The sequence below is a fragment of the Sceloporus undulatus genome, chromosome 2 (genome assembly GCF_019175285.1).
Source record: "Sceloporus undulatus isolate JIND9_A2432 ecotype Alabama chromosome 2, SceUnd_v1.1, whole genome shotgun sequence".
Classification (NCBI taxonomy): domain Eukaryota; kingdom Metazoa; phylum Chordata; class Lepidosauria; order Squamata; family Phrynosomatidae; genus Sceloporus; species Sceloporus undulatus.
In genome coordinates this window covers 74,738,523-74,757,587 of record NC_056523.1, presented here as the reverse complement: position 1 = coordinate 74,757,587, position 19,065 = coordinate 74,738,523, and the positions used below count along the sequence as shown (strand labels likewise).

The window sequence follows — 19,065 nt, the reverse complement described above, 5'->3', positions numbered from 1 at the left end:
GATGACAACTGCAAAGACGGATCTAGGAGTACTCCCAAACTGCAAACACTGTCCTTTAGGGGAAGTGTGACCCTGTCCAAGACAGGTTGGCAAACTTCCCTGCCTGGGCCTAGGGATCCTATCGCTAGTACCTCCGTTTTCCCTGGATTCCGTCTGAGTTTGTTTTCCCTCATCCACCCCATTACCAACTCAAGGCAGGCATTCATAGGAGATGTGCCATCTTTGGTCACTGCAAGAGTCAGAAGCATAGAGAAACATATTTGGGTGTCATCAGTGTACTGATAACACTGCGCCCCATATCTCTGGATGATCTCTCCCAGTGGTTTCATGTAAATGTTAAATAGCGTGGGGGACAGAACCTAGGTTCAGAGATGTTGGAATACTAGCAAGCTCTACACTTGAGCCATTGTAGGATTAATAACCAATACAGGGTTAATGGAGAACTACTGAGAACACAGATGACGTACAGCTGTATATGCACAGCTCTAATAAACTTTTGAGCCTTAATAAGGCTAGCTTTGTAGTGAGCCTTCCCTCTCTCTCCCTCTTTTGCTCACTCTACTCTTAGTCTTCTTTTCTGTTGCATTATACTTGTGTTATTTGATTGTATCATATAGTTTATATTATTATTTATATTATATTATATTATTATATTATATATATTATTATTATTTGCTATTATTATGTTTGGCATTACTACTATGATTTATTTTGTATCCTTTGTATATATGGGTTTTGTATGATTCTGTTATATATATTGTTTGCTACCCTTTTTATGCATTTATAGATTAAGCCTTTTTATAGTACCTTGTCTCAGTTAGTCTCTTTTCAAATCTATTGTTCCAACAAGAGAGAAACCTTCACTATTGCTCTTTCAGATATCCTAGCCCATTTTGGGCTTTGGAGGTAAACACCATTACCCTGAACAGAGTTCACAAGTAAACTGAAAACTAGTGCAGTTGGTTCAAGATTGGTGATATGAGGTCTTTAATACACATACCAGACAACAGTCTGGTATATGTGGCCTCCTTCCCAGTTACTGGTAAATTGCTGCTGAACCAATTCCTGGATTTGGTCCAGGAACAGATTCAGCAGCAGCGTGGTTCCCATTACATTTGTGCTGGAATGGACAGAGGAGAGGCAGGCCAAAGTGGAGGAGAGGCAGGCTGGGGCAGAAGGAGGAAGGCCGGTAGCGGAGAAGGGCAGTGCAAGTCCCAGCCTTCTGCCATCCAAGGGGCCCAAGGGAAGGCTGCCCAGGTGTGTCCCTCCTCCTCCAGGTGTTAGTGTTGGGGTCCTTCCAGAGGCCTTGGGAGCAGCTAGGACTGCTTGTCCCATTATTCCCCCACACCTGGGGAGCTTCAGGCTTTAGCTAGGGAGCGATGGATGGGTGTCGGTGTGCTGCACCAGAAGAAGGCCCACACCAACGCCCATCCATTATTCCCTTGCTCCGGTCCAAAGCTCCCCAGTGGTGGGGGATGATGGGACAGGCAATCCTGGCTGCCCCCAAGGCCTCCGGAAGGACCCCAGTAACAACAGCAGGAGGAAGCAGAATAGGAACTCACTTGGGCAGTCTTCCCTTGGGCCCCTTGAATGGCAAAAGAAAGGGGCTTGCACTGGAGGGCCCTTCTCCACCATCCGGTCTTCTCCATCCCTAGCATGGCTGGAGCGTTTGACAGGTAGGTGGTGGTGGAAGGAGGCTAGGGGCAGAGAAGGCAGGCCAGGCAGCAGATTTGAATCCACCTGGTTCCCACTTGGGCTAAATCCATTTATTTCTAAATAAACCGATTCAGCCCCAAAGACCCGCAAATAACCAGCCTCTTTTCAACGTGGGTTAAACGCATCTAGAGCATGTCCCCCCTTACCAAATCGCTTCATGATTCAGATTAAGTGGGAACCATGCTCATTTAAACCAGATCATACCGAATCACAATCTGGTTTAAACCATAGTGGGAATGAGGCCTGTATCTTGCATTTTCTGTGGTTTTCAGAGAGACACTCCACACAGAGCATAGTACAGTAATCTGATTGGGAAGTAATTAAGACATAACCCATTGTGGACAAATCTGTCTTCATTTGAAAGCAGTGAAGCCACCACACCAATTGCAGTGGAGTAATAGCCCTCCTGGCCACAGCATCCAAAGGTCCATCAGCAAAAAATGCTGGTTTCATGGGGAAATGAACCTGTTCTTTCGGGAAAAAGTGCAACCTTTTTGCAAACAGGTTTCAGCTCTAGTTTTGGCATAGTTTTAATCCTGATCATCAGAATTTGTTTGGACAGTTCATCTTCAATTTATTCACATGGACATAATCCCTCACTGCATCAAGACAATAATTCAAGACTTCCACAGCCTCTTTAGTATGAGTTTCAAAAGAGAGATAGAAGTCAGTATCATCAGCACAATGGTGGGACCCAATCCCCCAAATTCTAGACTACCTCTGCCAGGGGATTCCTGTAGATGTTAAAAACCACAGGGGTTAGGATTGAGCCTATTAACTCTGGCTAATGGCTAAAGGGACAAAGAGCTAACCTAATTTTAAATTTTAGAAATAGTGCAAATGTAGCCAAAAGTGCCTAAATTTGGCTGCATTTTCCACAAGTCTAACTCCTGCTACCCTATGAGAGAGGATCAAAGAACTATGCAGCATATTGAAGCCAATCCTCTGGAAATGCTGATACACTCACCCCTTGTGATTTAACCCAGCTCTGCCCACATCCAACAACTCTATATTTCATAAAACTATAAATCTCAAGTTTTGCATTGGGGAGGAAACGTAACACTGTATATTTAAACCCCCCAAGATGTCTTCTCTGCAAGACGAAGGTCTCCCCACTCACAATCTGCTACCCAAATATGCATGCACCCAAAACTATTAGCATATCCATATATAAAGGAAATTATTTTTTCCTTTAATGTAAGAATTAACTAAAGACTTATACTTTCCAGGGCATAATGAGATGCCCTTGGGAACATTATGGTATCTGAGACAGTCATAAACAACTGTCTTAGACAAAAATGTCTGATAGCTGTCACTTCTTCAAAAATGTTTCTGAGTGGGAATTTCTGTTTGACACCGGTGTAGACTATAATTGTGCCTCCCACAAGATCCATGGGTGTTGGTAGTCTTTATATATCCAAAGAGACAATGCAATATTCATTGGAGGTACAAGTTTACTAAGATGGGCAATGCTCAGAGTAAACTTTCTAAAATATCCTGATGATGTTTTACCAACTAGCTTTTCCCTTTTAGATACAGCTTTAGAGACTGGAGGAGATTCTCTACAGCAACCCCCCATTGCTGTAGGGATGGCTCCACTGTGATGAAAACTGATTCTCGGCACAGTGCCTATGTATGCTCAGCCATGTGTAGGCAGAAATGCACTTATTTCTGTTGAGTTCATGTTGATTCACTCCATCCCTGAGGGGTTCACGATCACTGTCATTCATTGGTAAGGATGAGAATGCCAAGAGTTTGGTCACTGTTATACATTAAACTACTAAAGGAAATTAAAAATCTAGCATTTTGTTGATTTTAAGCATTTTCCAAAGAGGATCTTTCTGGCTCTACAGAAGGAGAAATAAGAAGAAAGCCTTGGATTCTTATCAAAGCTACTATATACTCCTAACTACAAGTGCTGGAACTTTCACAGGCTTCCAGGCTTTTAATAATTAAATATGCTTTCCTCTGCCATGACAAACATGATGAGCAGCTGAATAAGGTTTGCCTCTGCCATGAACAGAAGTCCTTTTTCTATACAACAAAACAATCTTTACCCTTGCAATGAAATTCAATCTCCTCCTGCCTCAAATGGTAGCAAGCATAGATATTTTATTCAGGTCATAGAAATGAATGTTTTAAAATAGTTACAGTTACATTTCCAAGTGTCCCAAAAAGGTAGTTATTTACCATTATAGTTATATCTTTAAAGAGCAACTCATTGTCCCCTTGTTATTTCAAAAGTAATCAGAAATTCCTTTGATGTTATTAGAAAAAATCGAACATTACAGCTGGCTCATTGATTAAAACAACAACACCCAAATACTTAGGTCCTACCTATTCTGTAGCTGTAAAACTGCAGTAACTTCAAGTAACTAAAACTGCAGAAACTAAAAGCAACCAAATCAGTTAGATTTTCACTAAAATAAAATTATAACTTTTTTAAAGTTGCCATTGGAGAAAGCAATTACAAATAACTTGTTATATGTAACAAATTGCTTCCTAACTCTCATTCTACTCCAGTATGGAGTTTCAGGACCTGCAAACCTAAATTCCAGGGAATTAAATAATGATGTAATAACTCTTAACAATCCAGATATCTAGCTGAACAGATAAAACCCAACAGAACAGCATATAAACAGAACTACTTGGTGCATCTCTCAAACATCCATACGTATCCAGAGCCAACTGAGGGTCCAGAACCCAGTTTTTGACTTGCCATAGATCATATCACCCCATAAAAGAAAGAAAGCAAACAGGTGTAGAGGTGGTTTACCCCTACTTTTGAAAATGCACTTTTAGAGGGGCAAGCAAATGTATTTATTTATTTATTTATTTGTATATTTATTTACTGTATTTTTTCCCTTGCTCTTCAGACATAAAATGACAGTCATTTCCCTGCTCCCAGGCTTACAATCTAAAAAGACATGACACAAAAGGAGAAGGGAATGGCAGTGGGGAATATACATCCGGCTGTTTTTCTCTCCCTCTGAGGCCTGGACCATAGTACATGGACTGGAGAGGGGGCTCTTCTTCTTACTTTAGGCTAGGCCTGATGGAGCTGAGTCTACCTCCGAGGCCGGATGATGTCAGATGGCATGAAGAGTTGTGTTGCTATGCATTTTGGACTTGCTGCCAATCCTCGAAGAAGGCCCCACTGAGACAGTCTAATGATCCCCCACCCATCACTCCCCTCGATGAGGTGCTTCAGCTTGCACTGACACACATGGAAGCAGAGCACCAGCTGCCCCATAGATGTGTGTGCCAGAAACCTACCTGCGAAAGGTAAAAGAGATATGACTGCCATTCTTTTCCTCTTTCTCATTTATGCTTGCACTTTGCAAGCAAATAGCCCATGCCTCATGCAAAGTTTATAAGAACCAATTTGTCTTTGGAAGGCTTGGTGTCTAGTTCGCCCGACATCTGAAAGGCCACAGTGACTGTGGGATATCTGGAGATCTCTGATGGACCTGAGGAAACTGGTAGATTGGCAATATTGGATACTTTGAAGTGCATCATACAGCATGCCTGGCCCAGGTACCCACCTACTTGATTACATTGATAACAAAGGAAGACTTCCAGGAACAGCAAGTCTAACTATTTCTCCCCCATTTTTCAGGGGAGGGACAGTCCAGCACACAAGCCACAGGCTACATGATACTTATCCATGCTTTACAACTTTGCAGAGTGATATTCTTGTCCGTGAAGGAGAAAGAACACATAAAATGAATCTTACATTCCTTCAGCTCATGTGTCTTCCGATACATAGTAACTTAAAATGAATGGCCTAGTTGTATGGATCTTTGTAGCTTTGTGTATATAGCTCTGCAGAGTGGCTTCTTTATATCAAGAAGGAGAAAGACTCACCCCTACAATCTATTTAATGGAGATCCAATACTCTGATTTCCAAGTACATTCCTCTTAGGAGCATCTGCACTGCAGAAAAAAATCCAGTTTGACACCACTTTAATTGCCATGGCTCTCTGATGCTACAACAAACTAAAAGTTCCCAGAATTCTACAGCACTGAGCCACAGCAGTTAAAGTGGCCCCACACTGGATTATTTCTGCAGTGCAGATGACATTTGAGAGAGAGGATGGGACCAACAAAATAAATGAAACCAGTTCACTGAATAATTTATTCGCTTGCTAATTGAAATCAAATATTCTCTGGATTTTTTTTTCAGTTGAGAAATGGGATATTTTTTAAATTATTTTTATTTGACAGATAAATTTAAATACACAAAATAACACTGAAAAACGCTCCCCCCTGAAAGACATACTTTACACAACAAAAGGGAGGGGAAACAACACACATAATAATCCCTACATATATGACTTCCACCACAGCTTTAACTCCAACTATATTATACTTCCTAAACATCACATTCAAGTAAGACCTCTGCTGTAAGCACGTAGCTATAATCTTAAACAACTCAAAACTAATTCCCCATTGTTAACATATTCAAAAAATTGGAAATTCACCAAAGATTTATCCTTGATTCACACTATCAATTTGTCCATTTCGGCATGCTCAAATATCTTAATCAGCCAGTCTTCTTGTGTTGGAATAACAACTTTCTTCCATCTCTGGGCAAACACAATTCTTGCTGCTGTAATTATATATTGTAAAATCCTTCCTTATTTCCCTTCAATTTGACCTTCCATCATTCCCAATAAGTAAAATTCAGTTTTCTTCCAGAACTTTATTTTTAAAATGCCCTCCACCATTATATGAATCTGAGTTCAAAATTTCTGAGCTGTATCACATGGCCACCACATATGATAAAATGTCCCAGCCTTTTGATCACCCTTCCAACATTTGTCAGTAGCATTTTTATACATCTTTGAGATCTTTTAAAGTCTATCTGGTGTTAAATGCCATCTATACTTTATTTATTATAAGCTTTCGTAGACTTCAGTCTACTTCAAATGCATCTGAGGAAGTAGACTGAAGTCTACAAAAGCTCATGCTGCCAACCTCTTTCTTTCACTTAGTCTCAAAGGTGCTACAAGATCTCTCTACATACTGATTCCGCAGACTAACATGATTATATCTTTGAATTCTGCATAGTTCAATGATTTCATAGCTGCTGCTGAGAGGTCCTCCCTCCATTCCAACTGCCATTGCTCTGACTGAGGGAGAGAAGAGTAACCAGGTACAGCTCCAAGATACTGGGTTCAGTGACTGTAAGAAGCCCTCCCTCCATGTTGCTACTGCCACTGCTCTGGCCTCAGTGGGAAAGAAGACAAGCCAGCATCTCCTGGACTTAATCCTGTCCACCATTGCCATTTCTTTTTCCTCATCTGAAGGCAAAGAACATCTTATGTAGATTTCAAGTCTGAGGGAAAGGAACTGTCAAACTAATTATTTGCAAGCCACTCTGGGAGCCTTTTGGCTGAAAGGCAGAGATAAATCTCCTAAATAAATACAACATAAATAAATAAATTTTAAAAAATGATTCTCTGGTTATATGTGGCCCATGCATAGGCCATTCTGATACATTTACAACACTGCTCTATTTTGTTTACCCACAAATGAAGTGAATAGTATCACATTAAGCTAAAGGTTGTGCAGAGAGCTTAAAATGAAAGGGGAAAAAACAGAGTGCTGTTAGAACTATTTAAGATTTTGTTTATAACCTGATTAATCAGAAACAGCTACCTACATTGGGGTTATAAGCAATGTCATTTCCATACTGTTTATGCTTTTCAAATGAGGGTTTTGTATGTAGTCAGAAAACAAGCCTAGACTGAAATGGAAGGAAATAAAATGGAAAGGAGAGTCTACAACAAAAGCATTTTTACTGTCTACCTGCTTTCTGCTTGGGCTCCTAACTGCCAAGCTTTTCAACAAGCAGATATGATGATAGCTTTTAGTGGACCATCTTCTGTTGATAAAAGAGTTTATAGCCTTTCAGGTTTCCACAGAACACTCCTTCAGGCACAGCCAAGATTCTCACTGATAATATTTCCAAGAGTCTCAAAGTGCTGCAGGAAGGACATGCATTTTTAAGAGTTAAGGTCCTCCCAAACTGTTCATTTATAGGACAGGCACATACTGTGTATAAGGAATTTAGCTGTGAAAAGGCTGAGCAGTCCCATTGTACCCTGTGTCCCAACTTGGCTAGCACCCAGAAAGGGGCGCTAGCCGTAGTGCTGCATTTTCCCTACACTCCATAAATACAGCTAATTAACATAAAATACTGGATGTGATAGGAACAGAAACCCTCTATTGGGTTAATAACAAATAAAACACATTTCTTCCCAATCCTTCCTACAGCCCTGTAGTTCCAGTTAGACGTGCCAATGCCAGTCAACTGTTCAGCTTGTGAATGCTGTTCCTCGGTGCCAAGGTGGTACATAATAAAACATCTGCCATCCCAGATTTAATTTTGCATGATAATATCAACTTGCCCTGGGTAGGGGAACCTCAATGAAGGAGGAATTGTTCTGTCACAGCTTTACCCACCTTGTTCCCAAGTGCAAAATTAGCATACACTCGATGAAGGAGACGTGTTATCATGGTTCGTTCAGACACTATCACCATGACTGGATGCCCCATCCAACGATTGACTAGACATATATTTCTCCATGTTGTCCTGGGATGCCAAAAGAGTATAGGGACACTGCTAATGTACCACTCACCATGCTGCCTGGCAGTTTTCTTTCTGATCTAATGCAACTGTTCTGGGGAGTGATGTTGTAGGCACCATAACCTTGGAAATTTTTACTATCTATGCCCCAAGGTTGAGAGTAGTTCAAGACCTTGTGGCAATTATGAGAACCATAGATCTCCCTCAAATTAATGTGGCTTGCTGCACATATATAGCTTACTCTTGATTTGGTGTTTTTCCTTTACATCATGATTATGATGGCATCTGTGGAAGGGGGCCTTTTGCTGATTTCAGTGTGTGTGTGTGTGCGCATGTCTTCAAGTTGCTTGTTCACTTATAGAAGCCCCATGACTTTCATAGGGTTTTCTAATGCAAGAAACACTCAGAAGTGCTCTTGCCAGATCCTTCCTCTGAAATATTATCCACACCACCTGGTATTTATTGGTGGTCTCTCATCCAAGTTACTAAGCAGAGCTGATCCTGCTTAGGTTTTAGGATCAGAGCAGATTTTGGTGCCTTTAGGGTATTTACACCCACTGATTTCATTACCACAGACAAATAGTTTCTGATCCCTTTTGGGCTCTTGACAACTTGATGTCTCTCAGAGATTTTTCTATTCACATCTCCAGAGGTTCTGTGATACTCTTGTTGATCTCTCAGTATGAAAATAGCTGAGCTATTGACCAATTCTTTGTTAAACTTTTATGCTTACCTTTCACATTGTTGGTCCAGAGGGCTTACAATCCTTGGAGGAAAGAGAGCAGCTACATTTGTGTTGGACCCTCTTGCTTGTTTAAAACAAGAGAGGGAGTGATTTGTGCAGTTAGGATGCTAAATCCTTATGGAAGAAATCTGTCTTTGAGACTGGTGATATTAGCATCAGTATGTTTCAGATTCGTTACATCTCAATAAGCAAGTGTCTTAAGTTTGTATATTCATTTCTGTTCCAGAATGCAACTAATTATTTAGAGTGATTCCAGTTTGGAGGGGTTTTTAACGGTCTGGTTTTATAACAGGAATTGCTTTGGCCTCCTTGTGGGATAGCTTGCATCTCGGGAGACTGGAAGATGGTACCATGCTGATTCACTTGGATTGCTCAGAGCCCTTCAGTACTATTCACCACAATAGCAATTTGAAACTTCTGATTGGGAAGAATATGTGCATTACCACTCCTACATGGATGGTTAGACCTAAAGAGTGCTATTATACTCCACTGTGCTTGGCCTGTAAGGTACCATGAATTTGCATCCTGTCAGTCATGTTTTATAGTATCTGTATAGGCTTCATCTGAGGTGTCATCAATATGCATATTACACAGTCCCCACATTTCCAAAATCCAAGTCCAGCAGTAAAAATGACAAACTGGCATCTGAATTCAGTTCAAAACTAGATATGTTTAAAGAAGATGAAGCTTCATTCAGACAAGAAAGGGGTATTATTAATCAAGAATAATGATGACCTATATGATGAGGTTCAACCTATTCTGGAGAAACCTGCAATTCCCTTATAGAATCAAAAAAGCCACTTGGAGGTTTTCCTTGGTCCATCAATTTTTCTGAATATTAGGGTTGTGACAGTTGCTAAGGGTACCCTTTACCAGATTTGACAGATATAACATATGTGATTTTCCCTGAAGAAGGTGGACTTTACTTCAGTCATCCATGCTTCAGTCACCTTCAGATTCAATTATTATGATTCACGCCAAAATGTGTAAGTTTTTTTTCTGGTGGTCACCATTCATAACCTTTCCCCATTTCTTCTTGTTTCAAGTCAAAGTGCTGATTCAGCCTTTCAACAGGAATAGTGGAGAATTTCATTTGGTCCATATATTTAAGCACACTGAGATCTAATTTGCAACTCTCAGACTAATATGGAAGTTGGAAGACAGTGTTCATTCATATTGTGCACTTCACCAAGTTCTGCAATGCAGTTCTCAGCTCAAAACTATGGACAGACATGCATATGTTAAGGAAAGTTACATGTATTAGGGAAAGATACATATATTAGGGAAATCAATGAATAATAATGCAAGCATTGGTAGAAATAGTAAACCAAAATTCATACAATATGGAAAATTGAATTTTTTGTACAGAATCAACATTAACACAAATAACATATTAAAATAAATTAATTTTTGTGCAGTTTTTTTTAAATGGCAGATTTGTGTTGTAATTAGATTGAGTAGATTTATGACTGAATACCTGGAAAACTGATACATGCTCTAGCTCTTAAAAACCTGAACAGCTTAGGACAACATTACTGAGAAGCTCAGCCATGTTGGGTTTTTGTACAAGTATCGTCTATATTTTCTTGGCATCATTCTAATTCTTCACCTACTATTTAGAAAGGTTAGATAGACAAGAGGCTCACAGTAGCCAGGAGAAAGAAAATGTTAAGAGTAGATACCTTTATTGTAATTAAAGTTCATTGATTACAGGCTCTGCTGCTATAATTAAATTAAAAAGTAGTTGCCCTGCTAAGAATAAAAAGCTTAGAAATCTTGAAAGCACAAATGCTTTCCTGAATACCTCTGCACCCAGGCTACTCATAGGGGTATTAAAATGTGCCAATCTAATGCAAAGGAGTAATCATATAATTGCCCAGATGTTCTTGGACTCCAACTTCCAATAATCCTCCCCATTGGCTATACTGGTTGGGGTTGCTGGGCCTTGCAGCTCAACAACATCTGAAGGGCTGCATGATTCCCATGCCTGATCTAGAAGCTTGACAGAAAAGATGTTCCAATTCTGAAGCATCCTCATCCCAGACAAGCCAGCAACCTCAAGCATCACTTTTAAAATATCTTTTGGACAGCCCACTTGATACTCAAGCATGATCTTTGAAATGCTTGGACAACTCATTTTAATTCAGTCAAGTAGCTAGGAACCATTTTAAAGTCTCCTTTTGTGCCTTTGAGTTCTTGATCTCTTTATTCTGCTTCATCCTGAGTCACAATGGATTTGGCTCTGGGGTCTCCAATAATGGCTTGGCCAACTGTTCACCCTCCTTGTCATTGCTTGGCCCTAACCGGTGTTGGATACATAAGCCTTTGAGCTGTTTTTGGACAAACTGGTGCACACAGTTATCTAGACTTCCAGAGTAATTACTCCATTATGAATTTCTTACCATATGCCAGTATACCAGACAGCAGTCTTTGCCTGCTGTGAGTTTCTAAGCAACTGTGACCAACCTCTGGTTCCTTCTCACAGTGAAAGAAAGTAAATATATCCATTTTCACTCTTTTCTTCCTCTTTTTCTTAAACATCCTCTGGAACATCTCTTCACCTCTTAAGAAGGTCCATTTCATTCCAACAAAAGCTGAAGAAATCTGTGTTACATATATTGTCCAAACCACCCTTCCTCATCTTATCGTTTGCATCTTCCTTGCTCTTTGTCTGGCAAAATGATGTCCTGCTTCTATGTTTCTCTGCGGGTCTGTCTGTAAACATTTATGATAAAATAAAGTCGTACCATCTCTTTGTCATCTTCATCGGTGAACTAATTTCTTCACATTGTGGGAGCAGATGGCATGATCTGTGGTGTGCTTGCCATGTCTCTTCAAAAGATCCCTGTATTTCTGTGTTCTTCAGACACGTGTACCCAGGTGAATTTGAATCTGAACAGAGGCATGTTGTAAAAACTAAGTTATCTGAGACAACAGCTTGCCCCCATATAGCCCTGCCATGGAATTATAATTGATCCAATAGGACTTGTTGCAGATGCTGTCTGACGAGATTACCACAAGTGAGCATGAAATGGGTGGTGCCGTGACTTTTCTGTAGCGGTGCCATGACTCTACACATTCTTCTCCCAGTTGCCATTTACCAAGCAGCCTCCTTCTGCACTTATTTGTCTGAAACTGAAGACACTTATTTGGATGGGATTTTAATACCAGTTTTGATGTGTGGTATGTAATTATGGTGATGCCAGGTTTCTGTTTTTGTTTTGCCTTAATTGTGGGTTGGGGGGGGCAGTGAAGGGTGTTTATGATTTTTGAAATACTGCTTGAACTTTCATCTTCATTCTTAATATTATATGATGCTACAATTATGTTGTGACTTGCTCTGGATGTTTTCAGTAAAAGAGTTAAATTCACATTATTATTATTATTATTATTATTATTATTGCAATGCACTTTATATTGTATAAAAAACTGAAGAAATTAGTATTTAGGAACAGCTGTAGACTTGGTTTTTAAAAAATATTTATGCAAGAAAGCACCAAGACATTTTAAAACATGGGCACCTAACATTACTCCACCTAGGAGATAGAGGGATTAATACTAAAAAAAAAGTGACTCGTGTTGAGATAGGAGCTGAACCATGTTAACAAGCAAACAATACTATCAGATGATAGGCTTTCACTAGCCAAATCTCACCTTTATGGATACTAGTCCAAAGTATGCTCTGTTCCATAAGCAGAAGAACAGCTTCCCAATGTTTAGAAAGCTTCATTAAAATTCAAAACAAGAGCAACCTTCTTAGAGAGCAAAGAATAAAACTGCTTTTCTTAAAAGGTTATAATATTGATAATGTATATTTGATGGATCTTATAAGGTAGGCTGTAGCCCACAAAGCTTATGCCATAATAAATTTGTTAGCCTTAACATGCCACAGGGCTCTTGGTTGTTCTTCCAGAAAGAGATGAGTATTGTTATAGCTTTAGAATATATATTTGGGTTATTCTGCACTGCTTATACATTTTTCAGTTCCCATTAATGTCTTACAGAAATGGCAACAGACAGAGGAGTATCTTCTTAAATGATTGATTATTATACAGGATCATCTTGCACCACAAAACACAAACACAGAATCATGTGGCGGTTGCTGACATACCTCCACATGATCCTACTTCTATTTAGCACCAGTTAGCCAGTGCTGAAGAGTATTTAAGAGAAGAATCAGCATCAAAGAGCAAAGCCTTAATCCTATTTGTGTGCACAGGCATACCCACTCACCCAAAGCAACTTGTCAATCAAGGGGATACCACCCAACATGCCCGACTGAATGGGCCTGTTCCAATCTGGGATTTCACTTTTTAAATCTCGATGAGAAATTCCACATTAGACAACAGAGACTGAGCCAAGCCTTCCTTAGCTCAGCATAAGATGATTAAAACCATGCTACCCAGAAAAAGAGAGATAATATGAAACACCAGAGGTTTTCTAGGGTACAGAACTGATATGCAAAACCACTGTGAATGTTTAAACCGTATCCGAATTGCAGCAATCCAAGTGCAAACACTCTAATCATTCTGCATGCTGCAGGCAAGACTGCCTACTGTAATGGAAGGCAGCTCTAAGACTAGTTAGCAAGGCAAAGCACTTATATTTGAAGACTCCAGACATATATGCAGAAAAAGAAAGAGACAGAAAGATTAAGAGTTTAATGTGAACAATATCTAAAAACTGAGAACTTGTATAATAATAAAAAGCCCAGTATCAGTCTCATGTGATACAGTGTCCAACATATATTCCTTCAGATCTCTCCCCAACACCTACCTTCTCCACAAAGCCTTTGGCTTAACCTAGTAATCCTCATTGCCAACTGGAGCCAAGTTTAAGTACATATATATCTGTATTTTCCCACACCCACCACTTGCTACTCCTTTTCCATTCTCCTTCACTGTTCCATTGTTTTCCATTGCCTATTTAAATCTGTAAGCTTTGTGGGTTTCTCTACGAAACACTGTAAGGTACCACATAGATGGTACAGATGTATACACTTACATACAATTAAATGTTTATCTGAAGAAAGGAAAGCAAATATTTTAGTAGATCAAACATCTCATTTTGTTAGGTTTTTCCCCCTGAAAAAGTCTGCAAAATGTTATATGCATTACTAACACAGTTTTTTCATTAAGGGTCATTTAAGTGAGGCTTATAAGGGAAAGCAATTCAATGGAGAGTATTACCCACCCCCACCATTACTGACACCAGAGCTAGCACCTTTAAAGAGCTGTTATCTAGCATTATAACACATATGTGAAAGGGAGTTAACCAGAAGTGATAATATCAAGATCCAAGATATCCAATTTATGTCTCCTGCATCTTCTGGATGGAAAAAGGGAAGTCTTAGAAGATCTAAGAAGTGGCCAACCAAGATCTGTCTGTTTTCATTTGCAATGCCAACTTGTTTGGTTCCCAGGAACCAGAGGTATGCACTGTATATTATGGGTAAATCTCACACTGCTACCCCATGAAAAGTTACAAGTATGTGGTTTTTAATTTCCCAGATGATGCTGCACAGAATTGGAACACATGCTAACAGCCACTGATTTCTACAAGTGTTTATAGAGGTTTCAGAATGCATTCTCAAGCCCCTACATGACGGGTGACTTTACGACAGAAGAGTTGATATAAACATACATTTTGTATAGCCCATTTCTATGTGTTTTTGTTCAGAAGTAGATCCAGTGCTGTTGAGTCCAGTGGGGCTTACTTTCAGTAAGTACATATAAAACTGCTGCGGCGCTGTCTATTTTCTCACTAATTTATTCCAACAGAATTTATCGGGAAACTTGGCACACTAGATTTAACAAAATGTCCAGCTTTTCTGTGTATGGGATGTCTATAAATGCTGTAAAAACCTATATGCTTCCTAGGTTATGGTTCCTATTTAGATTTGAGTACGAACAATGCAGGAATTCCTTATAAATTATTAATGTAAAGTAACAAATTCAGTTTCTAGGAAAACACTGACACTATGATTCAAGCAATGGGGGCTATTTCTGCGATCATTCACAGAGCGAGGTAAACTGATTATTTCTAAAAGGATTGCTTGCATGAGTAAGGATTACTCATGCACACAGGAGATGGCAAGATAAAATCCTAAACATTTAGTACTTAACAAGTAGAAGCATTTTGCCTCCCTCACCCCAGGGAGAAACCTCTCTAGACTTCATAGCCCTGTGGAATTGGTATTCATGTTTGACAGTCAGATTCAGAGAAAGAGATCTCAGCAGCTGAGTCCCAGAGGTCAATAATATGTGGAAGCTTAGAAGGACGCAAGCTATGATCCACAGTTGATCTAGAGAATCGGCGAGTGAATACAGGGAACTTTAGGTTGGAGGTGGGGGCATTGCTGGATCACTCTGATTCTTCCCAAGGGGGGCTTTAAAGTCTTCCACTGGGGAGAGCAGCCGTACTTTTTATATGAGTTTCTTCAGACAGGCATGTCCTTCAGCAGGTCAAGTGCATTCAAAATCTTTTGCTCAGTTAACACTGTCAAAATATTTTTCATTATTGCACAAAATTTATCCTACATGATAAGGTTTAATCTAGGGCATTCCAACAAAAATACTAATGGAAAGTTAAGGTTGACATGACTACTACAGATTCAGGTCATCGAGACATTATTATTTTCTTCGCTCGAAGAAGCAGGTGGATAATGAGACACCCGGCAAACCTTCCTGTCGTGTCACAAGAACAGCCGGTTTGTGTTCCCTATACTGTTCCCTATACTGCCTCCTTGTACAGTTCCCAATCATAGATCAGGAAGGTTTACAGAAAGAGGCTTGGAATGAGTGTGGCATTAAAATGAGGGGCTTTTTGACAGCAAACTGCTAATGGAAAGAAATTTGACATGTTGCCTCTCACCTCACTGTCTGAGGCAATACTTTGTGATCTTCTGCCACAAAATCTATTTGTGCCAGTACATTCATGGCATTAATGACATTATTAATACAGAAGGTATAGACAGCCTGTGGCAATGCAGCTATCAATACCTTATTAGTTTAGAGCTCCTGTAGGTATTCCTGTGTCACGGAGACTGCGTGGGTGCACCTGTATAAGCCCCAAAAAACCCATCTCTGCTTCATCCATGACTAACACTAACCTTTCATTAAGAATCTTTTTTTTAACTGAAAAACTTAGGAACATAAGCTACCTTCTTCATGCCACTCCTGAGGATGCTAGCGAATAACAGCACGTTACGTGACGTGAGGCAGCGAGCGCAGAAACTGATAAAAGGCGCAGGAAAAGCGGGGTTTAAAAATAGAAACTTGAGACTGCCAACATTTGCGCTGATGCCTGAACTATTTGGAAAACATATCTTGCTGTAAATAAGGGGGCACCGTTGAAAGGCGAGGGTGGCTGCTTCCTGGTGACGTTTCCCAAACTTTGCTCAGGCTGTGTTTCCCAAGGGGCTGCTATCATAGGAAAGGTCTCTTCCGATGATGGGGTCCTTTCATGCCTTGGCTGGAAGGCAATTCAAGCGCTCCATCCCAACCTCAGCAGTCATGGAAGAGATTGCTGAAGTGCACATCACGGTGTTGTTTCCTCTCTCTCTCTCTCTCTCTCTATATATATATATATATATATACACACACATACACACACATACATATACAGTTGTTTGTGTTAATGAAAATTATGTATGCATATAAAAAGAAACAACACTGTGATGTGCACTGAAGAATCCTTTCCATATATATCTATATATATATCTATATATATATATATATGGATATAGTTGTTTGTATTAATGAAAATTATATATGAGTAACAACAATGTGATGTGCACTTAAGAAATCCCTTCCATATAGATAGAGTAGTCTGTGTTAATGGAAACTATACATATATATATATATATATATATATATGGAAAAAAACACTGCAGTGTGCACTTAAGAAATCCCGTAGTTGTTTCTGTTAATCTCTCTCTCTCTCTCTCTCTCTCTCTCTCTCTCTCTCATTCAACATCACACTCTTCCTGGGGTCCTGTTTGTCGGTTCCAATCCTTCCTTTTTTTAATAAGAGAAGTGTGTGCGTCTTGTTACACAGCAGCCTGGCTTTGCAAAGGAAAATGCACGGCACCCAAATAAATAAATAACAACAACAACAACAACAACAACAACAATAAAAGAGCCCTGGATTAAAAACAACAACAACAACACTTTGCCAAGGAGGTCGGTCAGTCAGAAGGCAGAGAGGGGGAGAGAGAGAGACCCGGCAGTTGCCTCCACACCGGGGAGATAACCCGGTTTGGCATCGCTTTAACTTGTTGTCTGACTCTCTGCTATGGAATTCTGGGAGTTGGAGTTTGCTGCCCCACAACAAACTCCAACTCCCAGAATTTCATAGCCTTGAGCCAGAAGAAGAGTTAAAGCGGTGCCAAAGCGGGTTCTCTCCCCAGTGTGGCCGCAGCCCTCTCCCTCTCCCCTGGGTGTGTGTGTGTGTGTGTGTTGGCACTTACGTGTAGTTCTGGGGGAAGCTGTAGCCCTGGGCGGGGGGCGGCGTGGAGAGGAGCAGGCAGAGGAGGAGGACGGGGCTGCACAGAGCCCGGACCAGGCAGCTCGGAGCCCACATCGCCATTTTCCCATTAAAAATGCAGCGTCGGAGGAGGAGGAGGAGGAGGATGGCGGCGGCGGCGGCGGCAGGGAGAAGCCAGCACCAACTCTCCCCTTCTTCTTCTTCGTCTTCTTCTTCTCCTTTTTTTTGGGGGGGGGGGGGCTGCCAAGAAGCGCCTCCAGCTGCGCAGGATGGAGCCTGAGGAGGGCTACTCCAGGGAAGGCAGCCTCTGGACCAAGCCGCCTGCCCTCTCCTTCCCTGCGTCCAGGGCACTTCTCCGGGGGCCCCTCTCTCTGTCCTCCCAGCCCTCCAGCTCCGCTGTGGCCAAGACTGAGCCGAAGGAAAGTGGGACTTCGCCTCAAATAGGCGCCCGAGCTGCTCCCTCCGCCTCCCTCCCTCCTCCCTTTCATGCCCCCCGCTCAGCCACTGCGCATGCTCTCCCCGCTCCTCCTCCTCCTCCTCCAGCCCAAAGCCACCAAGCATCCCTCTGCAAGCAGCCTGGGCTGATGGAGAGGGAGGCTGGCTGCCTGGCTGGGCCCCACAGGTCTTCCTCCTCCTCACCCTCACCGCAAAATGGAGGGCCTCCGAGGAAAATATAGGGACCAGGACCAAAAGAAATGGCTCAGAACATTCCTAGGGATGTAAATCCCTGCTCCTTAGTCAGGCCCCAAATGGAGAGCGTTCAAAAAAATAGAGGACATGACCAAAGAAAAGCTTAGAACTGTAAATCCCTGCTTCTTAGTCGAGCCCCAAATGAAGGGCCTTCAGGAAAGATGGAGGCCAAAAAAATAGCTCAGGACACTCCTTAGAGATGTAAATCCCTGCTTCTTAGTCAGGCCCCAAATGGAGGGCTTTCAAAAAAGTGGAGGACATGGCCAAAGAAAAGCACAAAATACTTCATATAAATATACGTTCCACATGTACACATTCATGCTTCTTAGTTATGCTCAAAATGGAGGACATTTTGGAATTCCTCCTAGACAGAAGGTTGGAATGTAGGGCATGTCCTGGAAAAGGAGGACCTCTGGTCACCCTGTGCACAGCATAGGCTTGCGGGGGGAGGGGGGCATCCACATTGACCAGCCCTAGTTCTCAACTTCTTTTCCTCTTGACCCTGCCTGCCAGCAACCCAGATGCTACCCCTGCTCCCAGTCTGTGGATGAATCCACACTGGAGAAATAACCCAGTTTGGCACTGCTTTAAGTGGCCTGGCTCAAGGCTATGGAATTCTGGGAGTAATTTGTTGTGGGCCCAGAGCAGAGCTGGACCTCACAACAAACTCCAACTCTCAGAATTCCATAGCCTTGAGCCAGGCCAGTTAAAGCAGTGCCAAACTGGGTTATTTCTCCAGTGTGGATGCATCCTGTGCATGCCACCATCTCCACACACATGCTCCCTTCTTGCTCCTGCCAGTGTCCTCTGTGTCTAGTCAGATTCTTCAGTC

The 19,065-nt window shown here is 41.3% G+C and overlaps 1 protein-coding gene across 2 annotated transcripts in view; it reads right to left on the bottom strand.

The window, feature by feature from the left end:
• CACNA2D2 (calcium voltage-gated channel auxiliary subunit alpha2delta 2) overlaps positions 1-17,740 on the bottom strand; it is an 815,448-nt gene extending 797,708 nt beyond the window's left edge. For both annotated transcript variants that reach the window (XM_042451084.1, XM_042451085.1), the window contains exon 1: positions 17,527-17,740. In XM_042451084.1, the coding sequence (XP_042307018.1) occupies positions 17,527-17,645 (119 nt within the window). In that variant the 5' untranslated portion in view covers positions 17,646-17,740. The remainder of the gene's footprint in view (positions 1-17,526) is intronic.
• Between the last annotated feature and the right edge of the window lie 1,325 nt (positions 17,741-19,065).